The following is a 24,717-nucleotide window of genomic DNA, read 5'->3' on the forward strand; positions in this document are numbered from 1 at the left end:
AAAATCCCATGCTTGTAGACAAGTGCAATTCTCCTCTGTTTCAAATTATATTGCATTATATGGCCATTTGTGTACTATTTTCATGACTTGCTGATGACCAACACAGTAGGATGAAATGCACTTAAATGAGGTGGAAAATGGAAGTCCCTGAACACTTAGAAATCAATATAACGTGGAAGGATAGGCAAAGGAAGAGTAAAACAATATAAAACCTTAAAGTGGTAAGCAGGTCATAGGAATTCAAATGTATATAGCACAGTTCCAAGTCAATACCATTCAAATATGTATCTGTATATTTTAAAGAAATTGTTGGAAAATATTGAGTCAATTATCTTTTTTAAAAATCCCTAATGATGTCTAAATTATACAGTTACTAAATATTTTAATAATATGTATATATAGTACCTTTCTTCCCTGGACAGAAGAAGAAAATTAAGCAGTAGCAAAAAGAAAAGGCATAATTTATGGTATCTCTACTGGAGTATTAATCTGATAATATGTACTTGTGGATGAGTGATTTTGAATGTCTACAACTCAATTGTTAAAATAATCAGCAGTTTTCTTAGTTATACCTTATAATTATGTTTTGAAATAAAATAAGTTAAAAATACTTTGAAATTTGAAAGATTAGACAATGATATGGTAATATGATTGTAGCAAAACTCCTAAAAATGCTTGTGAAAGGACACAATAGTAAATACAAAACAATTTCCATTATACTTGGAAAGACAAGATACTCTCAAAAACATTGTAGCTAACTTTCAGTTATTCATCAAGAACTTATTGAACAAAATCCACCCACTGGTTGCTCAGAGATAAATAAAACACATCTCTCATTCTCAACAGGAAAATAAGGCATTAAAAAATTAAATTAGTATACTATTTATCATAATAATAATTTGAGACAAGGTGAGAAAAATAAGTAATCTTTCAGACCAATAATTTTCTCACTTCATCTCCAGGAGGATCTCCCAAATGCCTGTCCAGCTCAAACACCTTAGTCAAGCTATGACTGCATTTCCAATTTTGGAAAAGCCTTGCCGAAATGTATCACAGTCTTCTAACCACAGTTTGAGTCAATATATTCCCATCAAGTACTGCTCCTCTTTTTGATATTCTTGTTGTTATTACCGGCATTACCTTCCTCCCAGTCAGCCATAATTAACACTTATTTTCTTAACTCCTCTCTCTGTCAAGTTTACTTTCTATTAGTTGATACATTAACAACATTTATATCTCTGATTGTCTCTGATCCCCCTGAAATCTGACCTTTTTCAGAGGCTAGTCTATTACTTTTCACCAAGGTAATTAGTTTCCCAATTGGTTCCCAGGGTACTGGCTTTTTTTTTCTCTTATTCATTCTACAGTATACTACAAGACCACCTTACCAACTAGGCTCTCTTCCTTTCCTCTTTTGAAAAAAATTAAGCCTTCAGTGAGGTGAAGATTTCACTTTAGAGAAAATGCATCTAAATTCATAATTTTTCTGGCACTACTCCTTTTCATCAGGTCAGCTGGCTCAACTGCTTCAGTTGGCTGTAATACTGCCCAGTTCCCAAAGCTAACATATGTTTCATTTCACCGCCTTTCCTAAAGTGGTCTTTCAGCAATGCCGTTATGCTTCATATCTGTCTGCTTAAATCTTACTTCTAAACTAAGGTATAGCTCACCTAACATTTTCACAATGAAGCCTTGCTTGACCCTGCTTTTGAAAACATCCCTTCTTTAAACTCACACAGTACAGTCTTCTTGGTTTTACTTAGCACACGCCTAATACTGGTCATATGGCAAGCATTCAACAAGTGCTTGATTAAACATGTTATATCTTAGTACCTTGACAATTTTTAATATAATATAACTCTGCTTATGAATCATAAGTCTTAGAACACTTCACAATATAAGTGATTAACTCTGTAGTTTGAAGAAGTTATGCCTATAATTGTTATGGCTAGATATCAGAATGTCTACTAATGGAGAGAGATACATTATTTTTAACATTTAATTTGTGAACGTTTTGTTTGGAAACAATATATGACTTTCTCTTAGTAGACATAATCAATCCACTTATCAGTAGACATTTGTTTCTAATACATATAGGTGAGTCAACTCTTGCCAAATGTAAAAAGACAACTGAATATTGCCAAATTCACCTCTGAAGAGTTATGGTCAAACTTTTTGTTGTCTCAGAACTATAGGACAGTCTTTCCCCACTCCCCTTGGGAAAGCGTTCCCTTTGCTTCCTGTATTAGGCACTTAACTCTTGTGTTATGGGCAACTTGTAATGATGTCTTTCTCAATTTAACTTCAAGGGCTACCTGGAAAAATAACTCTTCAGCATAATACACATAATACACATGCTCATGCACACACACACAGGAGCAAACCCTGATAATTACTGAATGAGGGCTCTTGTTAATACTACACTGTTCATTCATCTTGTGAACTTTTACTCAATATCACACTTCTATGAATATAGTATTAATAGAACATGTGATATATATTGTAGTAGTTTGAATGCTGGTCCCCAAAAGATATGCTTAGATCCTAATCTCTGGAAGCTATGATTATCACTTTATAGGCATATCTTGTTTTATTGTGCTTTGCAGATATGGTGTTTTTTTTGTTTTGTTTTGTTTTGTTTTGTCTTTGCAAACTGAAGATTTGCGGCAACCCTGCCTTGGTACTCTATTGCTATCATTTTCACACAGCATTTGCTCACTTTGTGTCTCTGTGTCACATGGTAATTCTCACAGTATTTCACTTTTTCATTATTATTACATGTGTTATGGTGATCTTTGATTCTACCACTACCACTCCCTGAAAGTTAGCATATTTTAGCAATAAAGTATTTTTAATTAAGGTCTGTGCATTGCTTTTCTTCAAGATATAACACTATTACACACTTAATAGACTATAATATAGAATAAATATAACTTTTATATGTACTGGGAAAGCAAACAATTCATGTGACTCACTTTATTACAATATTTACTTTATTGCAGTGGTCTGCATATGAACCCACAATATTTCCAAGGTGTGCCTGTCTCTGGAAAATGAGGTTTTTCAGATGTAATTAAAGGCTTTTGAGATGAGATCACTCTTGATTTCCCATGTGGGCCCTAAATTCTATTCCAAGTGTCTTCTAAAAGAAAAGGATAATGAGATTTGAGATAGCTGGAAGACAAAACACACGTATACTCACAGCTGAAAAAGAGAACAAGAATGACCTTAACAGCAGAGACAGGAGTGATGTGACCACAAGTCAATGGGGCTGACTGTCTCCCAACACTCATTAAGGGAGTCAAAGATTTTTCCCTAGCGCCTGCAGAGGGATTGCAGTCCTTGATTTCAGACTTCTGCCCTCTAGAACTGTTGAGAGAAGAAATTTCTGTCGATTTCAGTCACCAAGTTTGGGTACTTCATTATAACAGCCACAGAAAACTAATAAAGATATTGAGATAAGTTTTCAGAAAGGTTCAGTTCAGTTCACACTCAGTCGTGTCTGACTCTTTGCAACCCCACAGATGCAGCACACCAAGCCTCCCTGCCCATCACCAACTTACGGAGTTTACTCAAACTCATGTCCGTTGAGTCAGTGATGCTATCCAACCATCTCATCCTCTGTCATCCCCTTCTCCCACCTTCAATCTTTCCCAGCATCAGGGACTTTTCAAATGAGTCAGTTCTTCGCATCAGGTGGCCAAAGTATTAGAGTTTCTGCTTCAATATCAGTCCTTTCAATGAATATTCAGGACTGATTTCCTTTAAGATGGACTGGTTGGATCTCCTTGCAGACCAAGGGACTCTCAAGCGTCTTCTCCAACACCATAATTCAAAAGCATCAATTCTTCAGTGCTCAGCTTTCTTTATAGTCCAACTCTCATATCCATACATGACTACTGGAAAAAACATAGCCTTGACTAGACGGACTTTTGTTGGCAAAGTAACGTCTCTACTTTTTACTATACTGTCTAGGTTGGTCATAACTTTCTCCCAAGGAGTAAGCGTCTTTTAATTTCATGGCTGCAGTCACCATCTGCAGTGATTTTGGAGCCCAGAAAAATATAGTCTGCCACTATTTCCACTGTTTCTCCATCTATTTGTCATGAAGTGATGGGACAAGATGCCATGATCTAAGTTTTCTGAATGTTGGGCTTTAAGCCAACTTTTTCACTCTCCTCTTTCACTTTCATCAAGAGGCTCTTTACTTCTGCTTCAATTTCTGCCATAAGGGTGGTGTCATCTGCATATCTGAGGTTATTGATATTTCTCCCAGCAATCTTGATTCCATCTTGTGCTTCTTCCAGCTCAGCGTTTCTCATGATGTACTCTGCATATAAGTCAAATAAGTACAGTGACAATATATAGCCTTAATGTACTCCTTCTTCTATTTGGAACCAGTCTGTTGTTCCATGTCCAGTTCTAACTGTTGTTTCCTGACCTGCATATAGATTTCTCAAGAGGCAGGTCAGGTGGTCTGGTATTCCCGTCTCTTTTAGAATTTTCCACAGTTTATTGTGATCCACACAGTCAAAGGCTTTGGCATAGTCAATAAAGCAGAAATAGATGTTTTTCTGGAACTCTCTTATATTTTTGATGATCCAACAGATGTTGGCAATTTGATCTCTGGTTCTTCTGCCTTTTCTAAATCCAGCTTGAACATCTGGAAGTTCATGGTTCACATACTGTTGATGCCTGGCTTGCAGAATTTTGAACATTGCTTTACTAGTGTGTGAGATGATGCAATTGTGTGGTAGTTTGAGCATTCTTTGGCATTGCTTTTCTCTGGGATTGGAATGAAAAGTGACCTTTTCCAGTCCTGTGGCCACTGCTGAGTTTTCCAAATGTGCTGGCATATTGAGTGCAGCACTTTCAAAGCATCATTTTTTTAGGATTTGAAATAGCTCAACTGGAATTCCATCACCTCCACTAGCTTTGTTGGTAGTGATGATTCCTAAGGTCCACTTGACTTCACATTCCAAGGTGTCTGGTTCTAGGTAAGTGATCACACTGTCATGATTATCTGGGTTCCTAAGATCTTTTTTGTACAGTTCTTTGGTGTATTCTTGCCAGCTCTTCTTAATATCTTCTGCTTAATATCTTCTTACCTTCAGAAAGGTGAGTGACTCAAATTGTTGCTGAATTTCCACTAGGCTTTGAGAAGTTCCCTCTTTTTCTACTTCATCCCTACTTTCAGTCTGTAGTGTAGTACATAGTTTCCACCTGGAAGGATATTCAGATGTCACTTGTACCCCCATGCCTGATTTACAGAGTCTGTCTTTCTTGACAATAACAACCTGACTGATGAGATAATCAGAAGTTTTTGTATCTGTTAAGCTCCCTCATATGCATAGCAAAGAGCTCCAGAAAGTATAGATATCATGATTATGACAAAGAAAACATCAGATTCACTAGATCAGAAGAGATACAAATATAGAGAGATACAGACATAGATATATGTAGCTATTGAGACATTACTACAGGAATTTTCTGTTTGCAGAACTTAAAAGTCCCAACAGGACAGAGAACAGTGATTCTCAGCCTACAGATCTAATAAATTTTCAAAAACAAGCGAGTCAGGTGAGATAAAAAACTGGATGTATGTGTTTTGCTCTACAGGTATTTATGTCATTCATTCTTTGTTAAAAATCATTGCAATAGACAGTTGGAGATGAAGATTTTCAGGCTACTGAGATTTTCAAATAGTCAGGGGCAAGACTAGACCATTGGCTCATGTCAGTATACCATGATGCCAAGGACCTTGTTAATCAAGAGAAAAAAAATTAAAAGTGAAAATGCTAACTTATAATGTTAAAATAATTGAAATACATGTGTTCGAAATTACTGAACTGAACATCAGATGTTCCTCTGTGTTTAAGAGAATTTATTATTATTTCAACAACCTTTTAGAATCTTAGTCTTTTTTCCCCATTGAGAAACTGTTCTCATAAGCCAGAATAAAGTCAACTTTATCTTGTTTTCAATATTCTGCTATTGTAAAAATAAAATAAATTAATGCTTAGGTCCTTTTAGTCACTGAAGTTTAAAATGGAATGTTAACTTAGTTACTATGCTACTTTAATTTGTATAAGCAGTTTCACAGTTGGTGGAAATTCACATTTTGATACCATTGTTTATGGGGCCTTGACCTAGTACATGTCAGCCCAGAGGGAAAATTGCAAATTACTTTGTTATGTTAACGCAGCAAACATTTACATTATAAAAGAATTTTCATTTTTATGAATACCTCACCAAGCTCTTTAAAGTTAACATATATTTACAAGCCATGTGCATGATGTTTTGTAAATGTCATAAAAATATCCTAAGTCCTATGTAACTCCTGGGTTAACATTAATTTTAATATAGTTGTTACAGGTTTTTTTAATGATAATTTACCAACGTCTACATAGTTTTTAAATGCTCAAGCAATCATGAGTTGGCTTTCAATTACTCATCTATGTATAGTCAGTTAATTATATTCAGAAAGAAAATGCAAATCCTAAATTAACAAAAGCCAACTTTGTGCACAGGGAATTAATAGTCACAGTAAATTGACATGTCAATTATTAGTTTTATTTTGTCTATTTTAAGAAGTAAAATGAGACCACTTGCTTTTTGCTTGTTTTTAAGAAAGGACTACAATTTGCTGTCTTTAAAGAGTAAAATCTCTGATGAACTAACAGGCTCTTCTATTTGCTTTTTTTCACATTCACTTTTGCAGCTCACAGGACATTCTGTTCATGAATGTTCTAAGTACTTCCATTTTCTTAAGTGCCTTGAAAAGAAATTTCATGCTTGAAGATCAATAGAAGAAGAAAAGTGTCTGTTAAAATATACTTGAGAGAGCAGAAGTACAAAAAAATGGGAATGAGGAAATAGGAGGCAAAGATGAACAGAAGCAGATCCAGAAGCCATGCAAGTGACTAGGGAAAAAAAAAAAAACAAAACCTGAGAAACATTTCAAGGACAAGTTCATATTCAACTGCATTATTACTAGATGTTCTATTTGATGAGACACAGAACCTGTTAACAGTGGGATAAAATAAAATGAAACAGTCCATAAGGATGAGACCATTCTAAATACTGTAGTCCATAAGGATAATATGAAATCATTCTAAATATTGCAGAAGGGTCATGGATTTAAGAGAGCATTTATTCACAATTAGAATTTAACAATGGAATGAAAAAAGAAACAATAATCAATACAGTTGTGTATAGAAATGTTCCAAGAAGTATAGCACATAAGCTTCTGTCACAGTCTATAAAATGGAAGCACAATACAAACATCACAGACTGTTAAAAAGATGAAATGAGACAACATATGAAAATGTCTTGCAAATGCAAGATACTCTAAGAGCAAAGAGAGATTATGATCATTAACCAAGGAAAGCTGAACCCACAGGGTCCTGACTTTCCAGTTGATTAAAAAGCTCATATAATGACAGCTGACATTCACTTATGGCTGAAGTTATAAACGAGGACAGAAAATCAGCCTATTCTTGAGGAACAAGGATCATTCCTGAGGTTAATCAAAATTGTAATATAAAGTTTTTGTAGACATGCTGTGTCTATGTCTATTTCTATCTATCTACCTACCTATACATACCTATATATGCAGTTGTTAGCAGACCTTGTGCCCAGTAGACAATAAGACAGTAGTAAATGGAACTAGTGAACCCATTTCTCATTCTGGCTCTCTAACATTATGGAGTCTAATAGACTAAACTTTAGAGATCTGCCCTAAACTCAAGATGCCACTTAACTCTCTAACCATTAACAGTTTATTTGCTGAACTGTGATATGCAACTGTTCTTTGAACCTCTATTTATTTTTCCAAGCTCAACCTACTGTTCTGTTTCCCTTCAATAGCAATCTGATTTTTACTCCTCTGTCTGATTTGAATTTGATTTATTGCTGGGCTTCCCAGTTATATCTTCATAGCTCAGATTCCTAGGCATTTCTTGATCTGTCTCCCTCATCCATCAAGGAGGATCTTTAATCATACCAGGCAATCAGATCAAAACCAACAGTTTTAGTTTGGTTTATTCTGGCACTTTGTAGTTTGCAGCTACTTGAAAGGGTAAATTATAAATATTGGTTTTCATATATGAGTATTAAAGCTGAGTAAATGCTACACTATTTGCTCATTCATATATTTCTGCGTATTAGGTATTGACCAAAATTTTAGGCTTGTGATGATGAAAACACTGTAGTCCATTCTTTAACAGTTCCAAGTGCAATAAGGGAAATTGACACAATGGTATGTACACCAAATGATGAGAGAAATACTCTAATAAAAATGTGAAAAACTTGTTAGTATTTGACAAGTGTTACTTAATTCTGCCCAGTAGGAATGGAGTTAGGAAAGACTTCATAAAAGTGACATTGAGATACATCTTAAAATTTGAGTAGTAGGAGGAAGGCAATGGCACCCCACTCCAGTACTCTTGCCTGGAAAATCCCATGGGCAGAGGAGCCTGGTAGGCTGCAGTTCATGGAGTCGCTAAGAGTGGGACAGGACTAAGCGACTTCACTTTCACTTTTCACTTTCATGCATTGGAGAAGGAAATGGCAACCCCACTCCAGTGTTCTTGCCTGGAGAATCCCAGGGACGGGGGAGCCTAGTGGGCTGCCGTCTATGGGGTCACACAGAGTCGGACATGACTGAAGCGACTTAGCAGCAGCAGTAGGCACAAGGGACTTCCAGATGGCAGCCACTGCATGAGTGCCTGGCCAATGCTGTGACCTAAGTAGGAGAGTAAATGAAACTGTGGAAAAAAATGGGGTCAGATGGTGAAGAGACTGGCCTTTATCTTTGAGGCAACAGGCAAATATATTATCTTTAAGCAGCAAACCTAACATTTATCTTAATTTACAAAGATAATTTTCTTAACAAAATAAGCCCAGAGTCTGACAAACTCTGTTTTAATTTTTGGTATGCCCATTATAGGATTTCTACTCTCTGTTGCCCCAAATCTTCACTCTGATAATTATACATGATGATTGCATTAAACTCACAAAAGCCACTATGTATAGACTCCAACGAACAAGGCAAAGATAATTATGGATCCCATAGTTCATTCTTTCTTTGTACATCTTTGCAAGTGAATTAGGCAATGCCCACTTTCAGGTATGGGGCCTTCGGACCATCCAGTTCAGTTCAGTTCAGTTCAGTTGCTCAGTCGTGTCTGACTCTTTGCGACCCCATGAATTGCAGCACGCCAGGCCTCCCTGTCCATCACCATCTCCCGGAGTTCACTCAGACTCATGTCCATTGAGTCTGTGATGCCATTCAGCCATCTCATCCTCTGTCGTCCCCTTCTCCTCCTGCCCCCAATCCCTCCCAGCATCAGAGTCTTTTCCAATGAGTCAACTCTTCGCATGAGGTGGCCAAAGTACTGGAGTTTCAGCTTTAGCATCATTCCTTCCAAAGAACACCCAGGACTGATCTCCTTTAAATTGGACTGGTTGGATCTCCTTGCAGTCCATGGGACTCTCAAGAGTCTTCTCCAACACCACAGTTCCAAAGCATCAATTTTTCAGCACTCAGCTTTCTGCACAGTCCAATTCTCACATCCATATATGACCACAGGAAAAACCATAGCCTTGACTAGACGGACCTTTGTTGGCAAAGTAATGTCTCTGCTTTTTATGCTTCAGACCATAGATACATGGAAAATTTTGTAGTGAGAGAAGTAAAACTATCTGCTGGGATAATTGACAAATATTTCCACTTTCGTCAACTTAAAAAGTCTATGAAAATAAAGTTGGTATAATTATTTCTCTGTAGGGCCAGAACACTAAAGAGAATTTGCCCATTTGATTATGTCTATGACTCCTATATTACCTGATGGGGTGATTTTCCTTCCACAAATAACTGTGTTGCTCTTAACTCTTTGATTCTCAGATAATATCTTCAACTGGTACAACCCCATTTCACCCATTCATGTACCTGCACAAAATACAGGCTTCCTCACCACAGGAGAAACAGAGCATGCAATAGCCACTGAGGCAATGCCCCTTACCCTGATGCCAGAGTCATCTGTTCAACATTTATATCTGTAACAAAAGCTATGGGCTTCCCTGGTGGCTCAGTGGTAAGGAATCTGCCTGCCAATGCAGGGGATGTGGGTTCAACTCCTGGGTCAGGAAAATACCTGGAGATGGAAATGGCAACCCGCTTCAGAATTCTTGCCTGGGAAATCCCAGGGACAGAGGATCCTGGCAGGCTACAGTCTGTGGGGTCACAAAAGAGTCTGATACAACTTAGCAACTAAACAACAACCACCGAAGCTATGCCAGTCAGAATTCCTCCTTAGGCAATCTCCAATTCCAGCTAGGGCTCCTCCTGATTAGAAGAACTGAGAAAAGCTCTGTCCTTACCCTGTATGCTTCCCCAGCACCCTTGCCACACTTCACCTCTATAAGGAATGATGATCAACAGAAAGAAGGAGAGAAGAAAGACAGAGAAAATTCTAGCATTGTTCCCATCACCCTTGAAGCCAGCATTGCTCCTGTCTTTTAAGTGATTTGATGTTTGTGATCAGAGCCCTGATGATGAAATATCAGAATCCGTGACCCTCGTGTGTAAATTGTCTAGGCACAGGAAGCTGATTCTCAGTACCTCCAAATTCCTCAAATTAACTTTTGCTTGAAATAGCCATGTATTTGAGAAGAAAACTAAACTTTTGGGGATTATTCTCCCTCTGAATTATCTACTTGCCTTAATTCTCTACTTTATTTCATGTATATTAGTGACTGAAAATAAAGCCCTATATGCTCTGGAATTTGTCAAAAGAATTCCCTCTTGGTTTAAATTTCTTTAGTATATAGCAACATGTTCTCTGTGACACTTAATATCACCTGAAGTGAACAGTTCTTATATTCATCTAATCTAAGATTCACTTATTTATCTCCATTACATAAAAATGTTACTCCTCCTCTCTAAGTAGTAGCAAATTCTAATAAACAGCATTGGAACAAAAATGCATTATTCATGGGAAATAGAGAAGGGCTCTTTGTCAAAAAAATAATCACTACAAATTCCATTTATACCTAAGAAAACTATCTTTGTATATTTATCCTTATGTATGTATCATATGTGATATATAATTCTGAAGCAAATATTTGTACCATTTATAAAGAGGCTGTATATAATAAGCAGAGTATAAAATAATAGTCTAATTGCATTTCAAGTAATTTTGTCCAAAATTAGATATATTACTCAGAAAACATTTTAAAATTTTAATCTCTAAATTAAAAGTCCTAAAGTCGCCAAGATAATTGATAAAATCAGAACTATTTATCAGAAACACTAGAAGATTCCTTATGATAAGAGGACAAAAACATACTTATTGAACTTTACCTAATTATTTCCTATAATAGTTTCTTACTGAACATTTGTGGTAACAATCTCAAATTTTCCTAGAACATGTTATGTGAGTACCCTATCTCTAGTGATAGCTTGATGTGACAGAATGAATTCGATTTAATTTTTCTAGAAAAGCAATGGACTTTCCTTTACTCTCTTCCTACTCAAAGAACTGCCAAGTTTCTATAAACACAGTTCTTTGTCAGGCAAGTCTGAGGTGAGTGTCCTGCTTTTATTAAACTTGAAACAAAATCTCTCCAAGACTGAGAAAGCCTGTAGCCTGCCTGTAAGTTTGAGGAGAAGATCACTGCAGGGAAGTGGGAGGGGAGAGGGGAGTATTGACTTTCTTGGACTCCTCAGGATCTTGAAGTCTTTCTCTCATGCTCACTGTGGACCAGAAGTGGAAATGGAAGGTGTCTTCTGACCAGAACAATGGAAAGTAAAAACTTTATCAAGTTTTTTTCTTTTCTTAATTATTTGATCAGATAATATATGCTATAATTAAAATTTACATATCCTAACTATAAAACTTTTTAAAATCCTTAGTTTCTCTGAGAAAGTAACATTGGGCTTGTATATGGTAAACTGTAAGACAGGTCTCTTCTTGAGAGTTTGTGGTGAAGTGCAGGTTTTAAAACCTTTTGGATACTCTGTGCACTGGACTTATCTGGCATGTTTTGGAGCATATATTTTGTTACATCTTAAAATCTGAATGTTTAGGTATTCATGGACTAACAAAACAAATTTCATTGTATATACTTTCATATTAAAGAGAAAAATATCATTAAATACATAGGAATATATTAAGGAAAAAAGAAGTGGTCAACAGAATGATGTAATGAAAAGGTCCACATAAATTCCAGAAGCATCAAAATACAGAACGCTCTCTTTAAAATTGGAAATAACAGTTATAGCTATGGAAAAACAAATGATACCATGGGCAGTCATTCCATTAGGATATTGTTCAATGAAATCAAGGCAGACAAGACAGTATGATGGCCTTCACAATGTAACTCTTATGAAAATAAACTGTTTAGTCATAACTGAGCATGAGATATTCTTGTTACTCCAACAATGTACCCTACCACATGAATTTTTGGGAATTAGATTAAAATTAATTACTGCTGATTCTGCACCTGGGGAAAAATTTAGTATTTCCTCAGAGGAGGCAAAAGTCAGAAAGGGGATATCATTTTCCACTGATAGACAAGAGGAAGACATACTGAAGTGATAGGTGGCTGATCCTTTATTTGGGTTAATTAGAAATACCACTTGCCAGTTTTATATCAGTGAACCACATCTTACAAAAATGTAAAAATCTTCACTAACACAGAGAAATGTTTTAGGGGCGATTACTCAATTACAAAAGGAATCTTATATAAAATAATTCACCACAGAGTTACTTTATAGAACTTCCCTTGTGCGTATAAATCTTTCATTGAACTTTAGCTGCTTAAAAGAGACTGGGGGACAGACTCTCTTAAAACTGACATGTTAAGCCACTACCAATGAAAGATCAATCAGAAATGGAGGGAATACTTCTCTGAAATGATGATGATTCAATTTACCCACAAATCTGTATGAACATACTAAGTTGGTAGAGTAAGGTATGATTGGAATGCTAAATGAGTTAACATTAGACCATAAATTACTGGCATCCTATTTTTATAATCATATTCAAGCACGAGTTATTTTTCATGAAATGTCTGCATATAATTAGGAAAGCTCAGTTATTTAGCCAAAATTCAAAAGGAAATTTATGGATGAACATCTCTTTATATTCAAATTTAAAATGATGTGGGTCTTTTTATAGTTTCTGCTTTAATGAACATCAGTCATGTGGTACATACTCTTATTCTGAAACCTCTTTCAATATTCTACACCATTAAGTCCTTTGATAGGTTTACTTCTGAGAAATTGGCATTTATTTTGCAAATACAGAAGTTCATGTTAACATAGGATACTCACTACATTTTTCTATGCTGGTAAACTTCAATCATTAGGAATGACTCAGAAAGCTTTGTGATAATAGTACTTGTCAGAGGAAAAGCAGTATTTTTCTATAAAATGAATAAGACTATTTCCAAAACCTTCAGGAGGAACTTGACAACCATTAGTTGATGCTTTCTTTTCTAAATTTTTCTCATGTCTTTTGTCTTAGGAAATATCATATCTGAATTTCTTTACTTGAAAAAGTACTTTTTTCACTCTTACTTTCTTCTTGATGGTTACTGATAAATTCATGTGGCATAGTGTCCATTACATGGTCAATGTTTAGACGCTGGCAATCATTTTCTTCTGTTATGGCCATGCAGTTGGATAGATTTGTTGAAGAATTAAATAATTTAAAGTCAATAATTTCTTTTAGACACAGTTTCATTTAAGTTGAAAAATATAGTATGCATATTTTGTTCTTAGATGAGAGGTGGAAATTTTCTAAAATATTGTCTATACTATACTGTAACAGGCTTACTGAATATAAGCAAGATCAAAGAATATAAGCAAAATCAAACAATCATTGGCATTCAAATGCATTTCAGAAATCTCATATATACAGCATTCTGTGTGTGTATGTTTGTGTGTGTAGCATTGAAATAGCTCAACTTACAGCAGCAAGTATATAGACCACCTAAACATATACCAGGCAGTGTACTAATCTTTACATGTGTTACCTCATTAAATGCCCATACTAACTCTACAGAGCTAGGAATTATCATGGTATCTTTTTTACTGATTAGGAAAATGAGGGCTATTTGTTAAAGATTTCAGCAGAAGTACATGGTAGAGCTGGATTGTCCTGAATTTGGAACCACTGCTATATGCTGCCTCTTTAGTGTAAGTAACCAAAATAATAACATGATAATCATCATGATTAATAAAAAAAAGAAAAAAAATGATGGTGGTGACGATAAGTTTGTTTTTGCAAATTTTATGATACAGAAACATGTAGCTATTTTTAGTCTCTGTTTTCTCATCAGTTTAAGGAGAAGAATTTGACTTGCTACCTATCAAAGTCCCTCCACTTCATAAAGTTTCAAAATCTAGAAATGTGAAGAGTTTCACATATCTAGTTTCTCAGTTGATCACAAACAAACAAAACTGTACTCTTAGTGCTGTAGCAAAAGAGCAAGCTATATGATTCATGTTGGTGTTCAACAAACTAGACCAGAACTACACCAGGAGATCAAAATTTCCAAGGACTCTCTGCATTGGTTTTGTGACAACATTCTTTCCTGAACCTTTTTTTTTCTTCCTTCCTTTTCTCTCTTTTGGCCTTTTCCCAAAGTAAGAACAAGCAGACTCACTTACAGTTTATTCCATTTTTAAAGCATTTTAAAAAATGTTTCAACTGACTTCTAAACTTTCAGAAATCAATGGCCCATAGGAGTTGTTTTAACCTTCATCTCCATCTTCTTTGAGTTTCAAGCCTGACCTAGCAGTAGGCCTTGAGCATATAATACTTAAAAAGGAAGTGTGATTTCTGCTTAGCTAGCATTTTTTTTTTTGGCTTGATTTTATTCTGGACTGAGAAACTGCAATAAGACACTTAATATTAAGAATAGTAAGTTATTTTTAAAATAGTGTACGTTTGTTCTCATTGTTGCCACTCAGCTCGTCTTGAGCTTTTTTAAAACAAGTTTATACAATTTTTAAAGGTTACTTTCCATATACAGTTATTACAAAACTATATTCCTTGACTATATTCCTTGTGCTGTACAATACACCCTTAAGTCTATCTTACACCCAATACTTCGAAGCTCCCACTTTCCCATTCCTATATGGCCCCTTCCCCTTTCTCTCTGATGGTAATCACTAGTTTATTCTCTATCTCTGGGTTTTTAGTTGGCAATTTTTAAAGCAAACATGCAAAGCTGCATTTTCCCTCAACCTATTCTTCCTCTCTAGCACTAAGGACTCTGATTTTGAGAATCTGCAATATTCATATCATACATGTTAGGCCATCTAATGATCTAAAAACATTAATACTGGTTTGCATTTATTGATTTACCATTTGTATAAGGATATGACATATTAAATAAATATTAATATGAAAATATCACTCTTCAGCTTAAAAATCACAATTCTTAAGGTCTTTTTGGTTTCAAAAATAAGATATCAGACCAAAACAGCTGTCAAGAGTTATTACTTTCATTCATCCTGGTGCAATAAATTTGTACTGAGTAGAACTGAATGCCATTAGTTTAAATAATTATAACACTACTCTATTTGCCTTTACACGCTTTAATCATGATGTCTATTTTCCCAGAAGCTCTAATTTATGTCTAGCAAGTTTTATTTCAGGCAGTAGAACTCCGCTGATCTGCATGTCTTTCTTAAGTGGGCAACAAGTACATCATTTGTCATCTTAAATCAAGACATAGATACAAACGTTTTTATTCAGAGTGAAAAGGAAGTTTTATGGTGCTTTATAATAGTTTTTCAGTGAAAATATGGTTTGTACATTCCCCATGGAGCAGTAAAACCAAAGTCAACAGCATTACATTTGCTGATGACAACCAGAAGAGTATTTACAGATGGAAAAACCCAAACAGTCAAATCTGGCTTTCTTATCTCTGGGAGGGAAGGTCATATTTGAATCAGATGCATAACTCAGCAACAAAGTACTCTTTAGCATCAACAGTAATGTGTGTCACTTTCAGAATTAGGTAGCAAATTTAACACCTGAATTATTTTGTTTCTAGGATACTGACATTAAGAACTTCCCTACCTGAGAAAGGAAACAGTCTTCCTAAATAAGTAACTATTCAGATAGTATGTGTTTTGTTTCAAGAAAATAATAGTTATGAAAATATAGACCTAGACAGTAAATGTTAGAGAGCTAATTTTCACTCCATAAAATAATTCCCTATATACTTTTCTTGGATTAAAAACTCGACTAGAAGATATGTAATACAACAAATTCCATGCACTATATGTATATATATACACACATAAGTTTTACTACATATAAAGGATTGAAGCAGAATATGTTTCAATAACCACTTTAGCAAGATAGTAAATGAAACATAGTCATGTATGGATGTGAGAGTTGGACCATAAAGAAAGCTGAGTGCCAAAGAATGACGCTTTCCAACTGTGGTGTTGGAGAAGACTCTTGAGAGTCACTTAGACTGTAAGGAGATCAAACCAGTCAATCCTACAGGAAATCAACTCTGAATATTCATTGGAAGGACTGATGCTGAAACTGAAGCTCCAAGACTTTGGCTACCTGATGTGAGGAGCTGACTCAATGGAAAAGACCATGGTGCTGGGACAGATTGAGGGCAAAAGGAGAAGGGGGTGACAAGGATGAGATGGTTGGATGACATCACTGACTCAATGGACATGAGTTTGAGCAAACTCAGGAAGAAGTGAAGGACAAGGAAGCCTGGCATGCTACAGTTCATGAGACCGCAGAGTCAGACATGACTTAGCAACTGAACAACAACAAAATGAAGCATAAAATTTTCATGACAAAAAGTTTTCCTATTAAATTATAAATCAGGATCTATTATATAATAGATGAACATTTTTCCCTCAGTCTGCTTGAAATTTAAAATTCTGAAAACTATAATATGGTGTATCAGAGCAAGATGTGTTAGTTAAGTCCTAGTGTGACATTTTATTTTAATTAGCCTGTAGTTAAATTGGATCTAGTCACGTGTGTAGTGTGTCTTTTACAAGGACAGACATTTAAAAATTTGAGGTTTCAACATTGTCATCAAACACTTTCCTTAAGATGGCAATGTCTGGTGAATCCTTGTAACTCATTCTGATACACAAGGCTTCTTTTCAACAAATTTAACAACAGGAAGCGGATATTAAAGAAAAACAACAGCCCTGTTGAACAGTTTATTCAGTTCAGTCTCATTATTTTTTTAACAGAAAATCTGGAGATGTGTGTCCTTTGTAACATGTATATCTTATTGTCAATTAGTATTTATTAACATTCAGAAAACTAAGATCATGGCATCTAGTCCCATCACTTCATGGGAAATAGACGGGGAAACAGTGGAAGCAGTGTCAGACTTCAATTTTTGGGGCTCCAAAATCACTGCAGATGGTGACTGCAGCCATGAAATTAAAAGATGTTTACTCCTTGGAAGGAAAGTTATGACCAACCCAGATAGCATATTCAAAAGCAGAGACATTACTTTACCAACAAAGGTCCATCTAGTCAAGGCTATGGTCTTTCCAGTAGTCATGTATGGATGTGAGAGTCGGACTGTGAAGAAAGCTGAGCGCCAAAGAATTGATGCTTTTGAACTGTGGTGTTGGAGAAGGCTCTTGAGAGTCCCTTGGACTGCAAGGAGATCCAACCAGTCCATCCTAAAGGATGTCAGTCCTGGGTGTTCTTTGGAAGGAATGATGTTAAAAGCTGAAACTCCAATAGTTTGGCCAACTCATGTGAAGAGTTGACTCATTGGAAAAGACCCTGATGCTGGGAGGGATTGGGGGCAGGAGGAGAAGGGGACGACAGAGGATGGATGGCATCACCAACTCGATGGACGTGAGTTTGAGTGAACTCCAGGAGTTGGTGATGGACAGGGAGGCCTGGCGTGCTGCAATTCATGGGGTCGCAAAGAGTCAGACACGGCTGACTGACTGAACTGAACTGATGCCCAAAGCACATCACAAAATTACTGTGTACTTATATTAAGACACACAGACTCTAGAAGAAGTTTTCAGTTGAGCATTAAGATAAGCAAGAGAAAAAATGGATAGAGACTGCAAACTTTTCAACAATATGGATTAGATTTATTTGAAACCCTCTAAATGTGGATAATCCTGAAAAAAGAGGCCACAGTCATATTCAGCAAGTGAAAAGAAAGAACTAAGATGGGGAAGGAATAAGTGATTCTGATACTTAAGGAAAGTGGCTTTTTGTTTAAGGGCCCTATGTTATAAAGATATAATACTTTATGCAATGTATCAAAAAAATGAAAAGTTCTTAAATTCACGTCTAGTGAGAGTCTGTACTTCTCTGGTAAGAATTCTAAAGTTATGTATCAAGAAACTTTGGAGAAATTATTTCCTTTTATCCAGTAATTTTCCTTTTAGCAATCTGTCTTGTTGAAATAAGTCAGAAAATGTATGGCTAAAGATAACTGTGTCATTATTTATGATAATTAAACTTGGAAAAACCCAAATTTCCAGCAATATCTATGAAGTTATGGGACCATTCACAAGGATGTCATACAGCTATTAAAGGGGTATTTTCTGAGAATATTTAATAGGAGCAGAATGTTTCTACAATATAAAGTATAAAAAACACAATTCTTTTCTGTATTTCCTCCAAAGGTCTATCTGTAATTAACCTATGAAACTAACCTATATTTTTAAAGCAAAAATAAAAGCAAAATTTAAATAAAGTACTTCTCATATCTAGATGAGTAATTAATGATAATTTTCAGTAAATTCTAAGTTATAATGTGTCTCACTAGGACAAGGATGGAATGAATTTCTACTCTTTGAAAGTCTGGTAATGATTAATATAACATCCTCTGTACTAGAAGTTTTTGAAAATGGGCTCCTGGCCATAAGAAGACCACATCTCTGATTGACATCCTTAGGGCTCAAGTTCAGCAAGACAATGGTGTATGTCCTTTGATTCCTTTGACTATAGCTGCTTGAAAAGAATAAGTCAGGCTCACCCCCTGGATTGACCTTCAGAACTGTACACTATGATTTCTGGGCCTTTTGCCCAAGAAAGTTCTGTCCACATGTTTGCTGATGCCTGAAAGTTATTTAAAAGGGACAGAGTCTTTTTTTTTTTAACATTTAGAAATAACATACAGGTGCCACTTATAATCACTAGCTGTAACCCCATATTGATTGGAATTCAAAACCACCCAATTTACATGTTTTATATGAGTTTAGTTACTATTATATTAGTTTTTTCCCAAGTATTTTGAAATTTTTGGTGCCTTTTGCTTTCTGTACTGAAACAGTTTAAATGATCACTATCAGAATCTTTCCAGTTTTGAGAAGATGAAAGAATTAGAAGAAAAGAAGACGCGAGGGATGTGGAAAGTGAAAGGCAGGCATGGCTAGTAAACAGCAGAGAAAGCAGAATTTGGAGATGAAGACGAATCTATGCATTTCGTGCTTTTGTCTAAGTCATTATGAATGTGTTTTATATATTCACACACAAACTGGAGATTTGCTGGCTAGATATGTGTTTAAATTAGCCAAGATGTTCGTGTTAGGTCATCAGACGTGTATGTAACTCAGCTTTGTGTAATTTCTAATAGTTGCTCTTGTAATTAATGCACATGGTAGTTTTATTCACCACTGAGGTTAACCCTCAATTTAGGACAAGGTTGAGTCAGACCCCTGAGCTCTTGGTCAATGGAACTTTGTTGAAGATTTTTACCTTCTCATGAAAGTTGGCATAACTTACAGGTTCCCTTTCACTGATCCTGGTCACCCTCCTTACTACCCCCCGCCGCCATGACTCTTCACTCAGTTCCCTTCCTTAGGGTTTGATAACGCATTTTGAGCCTATAGAAAGTAATAGCTTTTTCAGACCTGGAAAAGGCAAAAATCAAACCCCAAAGGAGGTGAAAAATCAAAGTACACCTTGTAGAGAACATATTTTAGGCGTCTCGAGTCCTTCCTTTTTTTGGCCCTTAACATTGTTTCCTATTCTCACTTGTCCTTTCTTTATCTCCCTCAATACTATACAAGCTAAAACACTAAAGGGTAGTTATTTCAAATCAACTGTTGCTCAGAAATTCATGGATTAAGGTTACATTTCTCAAACTAGTAAATGATTTATCACATGGAGAACTGGAGTCAGAAAATAAAACAAAAGTTGACTAGAAGAATGTAAGTCCCAGGTTGATGTCTATGGTTTACTTGGAATTTAAAGTGAGCTCATGTTCCTTTAGACAGTGACAATAAAGGAATTAATTAGAGTATTTTTCTGGAGCATTTTGATAACAGACATGCCCATTTTTCCTCAAACAAATATGCAGACACACCTTCTAATTTGCACAAAATTTTTCATATTTCAATGTGATTTGATTAGTTTTTGTAATTTTTGTTCAAGAAGAGTGATTTTTTAAAAAATAGAGCTTTAAGAATTATTTATTCCATTTTGTAGAACATTTTAGTAGAAGACAGGAAACAATCTGATATATTCAAAATTTAGGGAAAATATAAGGAAATTCAATGAGCAGCCATTTTTCATAAAATTGTTTGAATTATGTTCTCAGAGATACAATTAATATCACTTTGGCAATGTTCATTACAGATAACTAGTACAATAAACCACTCCTTCTTGGTACAAGATATTCATAGTTTTGCATAACTCCTTAGAAATACATCTTCCTAGGGGTTACTGAAAGGTCTATATGAACATTGTAACTTATGAAAATCTATATTTCAAAATTTCTTTTCAAAGTAGCAATACTATACCTAATCTAATAATATACCAAATCTAATATACCTCAATATACCATAATATGAATAAAGAGCACAATACAATTTTAATATGTTTGTTTTATATACAGCATTGCTTTAATGTTGCTTGTGGTCTCCTACCTCAAAATAATGAAATTACAATACTACTTGCATGTAAGATGGATTTAATCCAAAGGCTTGGGCTTATCAGCAAAGAAACATTACTGCTCTGACTTGTATAAAAATTACATATGTTTATGCCTGAAAGTTGGTGAATATTTCCAGTGTTGGAAATTTGTTGACTACAATTATTTTATAGTCTCTAAACCCATCACCTTACCTTTTTGCACTACAACTTTGGATATGCTATTAGTAAGATGATCAGATCTGTAATCTTCATTTTGAAGACAGATTTACAATTTTGATCTAAATTCTCACCCCAGTAACAATAACAACATTGATAACATAACCGATGGGCAATCAATTTTTTTAGTTGTATTCATTAAATGCATTTTTACTTTCAAACAGTTAATGTAACAAAATATTCTTTAAAAAACATGAATATATGGCTAGAATTACATTTTTGATAACCTTTCATAATAAACCACTAAAAGCAAATAATTTTCTGCTAAAGTTTATGATATATACACACATGCATACTATATCTCAAATAAAAAATATAATTGAATGTACTGTATGTATTTATAAACAAGAGGGGAAATTTCCCATAATTTGGTATAACTTAGTACAGATAAGTCAGACTAAGAAACTCTAGACTTAACTCTAAGATAAATATGTTAAAATTCAGATTTGTGGACAACTAGATATTTTCACCAGAACATATTCTGTCCATATTCTACTGTTTCAGCCCTTTAATCAAAAGCCACTTGCTCACATTTTATAAATACATTATCCATAACTGTAATAGTGTCATTCATTTTAATGAATCTCTACCCTTTCCCCCAATTTTAAAAACTGTACTTTAATGTATTACTGGGTATTATAAGTCAAATAGTTCCACATTACTTGTTGTAAAACCAATTCAAGCCTTATAAAATGACAAGATAATATCAGCAAAACTCTCTGCCCATCTAATTTCTCAACAACCACTTAATTTCTCAACAACCATCTAAATAACACATGAGATTTGACATCCATATGTCCAAATTAATCCTAATGCAGGCATGGCAGGATGAAATATGCCATGTTTGCTGGTGTTTTCTAATTTTGCTCCTTTTAAATAAACATGGCCTTAGCTCGGAGTATTACACCAGGCTACAATCTAGGCTTAGTAATGGTAAGAATGTAACAAGAAAAGTGTACTAACAAGAATTAAGGCATTACTCACCCAGCTGGGTCTCCTGAATCGTCAGTTTACTTTCCATAGGATACAACAGCTTGGGTGGTTTATCTGTCAGAGGGGCTGAAAAACAATAATAATACAGATTTAGAGTTATGCTGCATAAACTGAAGGAGAGAACACAGTTTATTTTCATAAATATTTCTCATTCTCTGAGTAGTGTGTCAAAACATTTTACCAGGTAGTGACTTACATATTGCAAGTAGTACCTTCAGGCAAGCTGAAAAGCTATTAGATTATACATGAGTCAAATATAACACTACCAAATTGACAGTCACAGGAGATTGCTGAAGTACAGAATTAAGGTTGCTCAGACCTTATGAATATATGATTGTACTTTACCAAATATTTTAATCGGTATCGTATTTTCCTTTTTAAAGGGTACCCTACATTTTCTGTGTTAATTAAAGATACACATGATAACTGTATCATGCATTTCAATGACTTTGGGGGGCATAATATTGTCTATTTCTTCCTAATCCCATTCCTAGATTTCCTACTCTGGATCACATTGCCTCAAAATCCATAATTGAGTAATTCAGTTTAGTTCAGTCACTCAATCGTGTCCAACTCTTTGCGACCCCATGAACCACAGCACGCCAGGCCTCCCTGTCCATCACCAACTCCTGAAATCCACCCAAACCCATGTCCATTGAGTCAATGATGCCATCCAACCATCTCATCCTCTGTCGTCCCCTTCTCCTTTGCCCTCAATCTTTCCCAGCATCAGGGTCTTTTCCAATGAGTCAGCTCTTTGCATCAGGTGGCCGAAGTATTGGAGTTTTAGCTTCAACATCAGTCCTTCCAATGAACACCCAGGACTGATCTCCTTTAGGATGGACTGGTTGGATTACTTTACAGTCCAAGGGACTCTCAAGAGTATTCTCCAACACCACAGTTCAAAAGCATCAATTCTTTGGCGCTCAGCTTTCTTTATAGTCCAACTCTCGCATCCATACATGAGCACTGGAAAAACCATAGCCTTGACTAGACGGACTTTTGTTGGCAAAGTAATATCCCTGCTTTTTAATATGCTATCTAGGTTGGTCATAACTTTCCTTCCAAGGAGTAAGCGTCTTTTAATTTAGTAATTATATTAAGTATTTCTCACATACATCTCCTATAAATGAAACAGCAATGTGGCATTACATTACTACAAGTACAAGCTGCATACTCCAACATGCACATAAATACTCACCAAGTTATATTTTAAAATATTTCCATTTAGTCAGAACACTTTATTGCTATTATCTGTGATACTTTATAATACTTATTGCTAATTTGCACGATATACTGTCTGATTTTTAGCTTCTACACATTATTGCTCTGTGCACTTATCAGTCTATCAATGATCAGCACACAGATCTAAGAGTGGGCTATTAAGCATCTTGAAGATAGGTTTCCCACTCCATACTTCATCCTGAGCTAAACTAGACAATCTGGACTTTAGGCAAATAGTCAGTGATCCTTCATTAAAGACTCCCTGCTCACCCTCTTGGACTAAGAAGCCTGCCAGGTCCCTGTGAAATCTGCCACTGCAACTTCAACTCTGTAGGAAGTACAGAAATGACCAATTAAGGGTTGCTGAAATTGACTGAAAAATTAAATGATTTTGCATCGAGGGCTTTCTTCCTTCCTTGCCAGGACATGCCAGTGTGGTTGGTAACTGGAAGGTTGATCTAGACAGCAGTGCCCCGAGTCAGCCACATATCCTCCTCACCAGAGGATTCAAGAATTCAGTCTGCTTTGGCAGCTCACCACTCTCTCTCTTTCACAGAAAACACAGTCAGTGCAAATGGAAGATGCATCCTAACTCAGAAAAACAGGGATGAGTTTTAAGAGTCCTGGTTTGAAAGACCAACCTCACATAGGATCAACAGCTTTTGTTCATAACTAATTGAATACATTATTCATCTTCATTAATATTTAACACCAGGCTGGGAAGGAAGGGGGAAGGAAAGCTGGGGTAATAGGATGAGATAAATCACTTTGAAATTCTTCTCGAAAATTTGACATCACTCTGATTAACCTTAAACACTTGTATTCCTTGCCTAAAGTGATCTTAACAGTTTTTTATTCTCCTATCAGCTAAATAAGTCGATTATTCACTGAATGTCGGCAAAGCAGTTCACCACTAATAACTTAAAAAAGCCACAGGTCCTAAACCGTGGTTATCAAATAATTTCAGTAAACTTGGAAAGCAACTATGGCAGGTAAGCCTGGTGTGCTGCAGTCCATGGGGTCGCAAAGAGTCGGACGCAACTGAAATGAACCAACTGACGGCATCAAAATAACCAGCTTATTCAGTAAATTAACTCAGTTTAGAAAAGCTTGTGATTGTGTAGTTACAAGTAGACAATTCAACAGTTATAGTAAGTAGCTGAGAAAAATATTCTCTGTTCAAACACATTCTAGACTAATTTATCTGCAGAGAAAGATAATAAAATCCCCACATAGGACATTTGTTCAGAAATATAAAATGGTTGTATGGTTCTCCATTCCAATTCACCACCCACCGCATGGCATAGTACTGCATCATTAAGACCTTTTTATATTATCCTCATGGGACAGCTCCAAG

The 24,717-nt window shown here is 35.6% G+C and overlaps 1 protein-coding gene across 1 annotated transcript in view; it reads right to left on the minus strand.

Moving 5' to 3' along the window:
• Positions 1-24,717, minus strand: part of IL1RAPL1 (interleukin 1 receptor accessory protein like 1) — a 695,400-nt gene that overhangs the window by 303,531 nt on the left and 367,152 nt on the right. Inside the window, exon 5 of the mRNA XM_070366609.1 lies at positions 22,128-22,202. Within this exon, the coding sequence (XP_070222710.1) occupies positions 22,128-22,202 (75 nt within the window). The remainder of the gene's footprint in view (positions 1-22,127; positions 22,203-24,717) is intronic.

Source organism: Bos mutus, chromosome X (genome assembly GCF_027580195.1).
Source record: "Bos mutus isolate GX-2022 chromosome X, NWIPB_WYAK_1.1, whole genome shotgun sequence".
NCBI lineage: Eukaryota > Metazoa > Chordata > Mammalia > Artiodactyla > Bovidae > Bos > Bos mutus.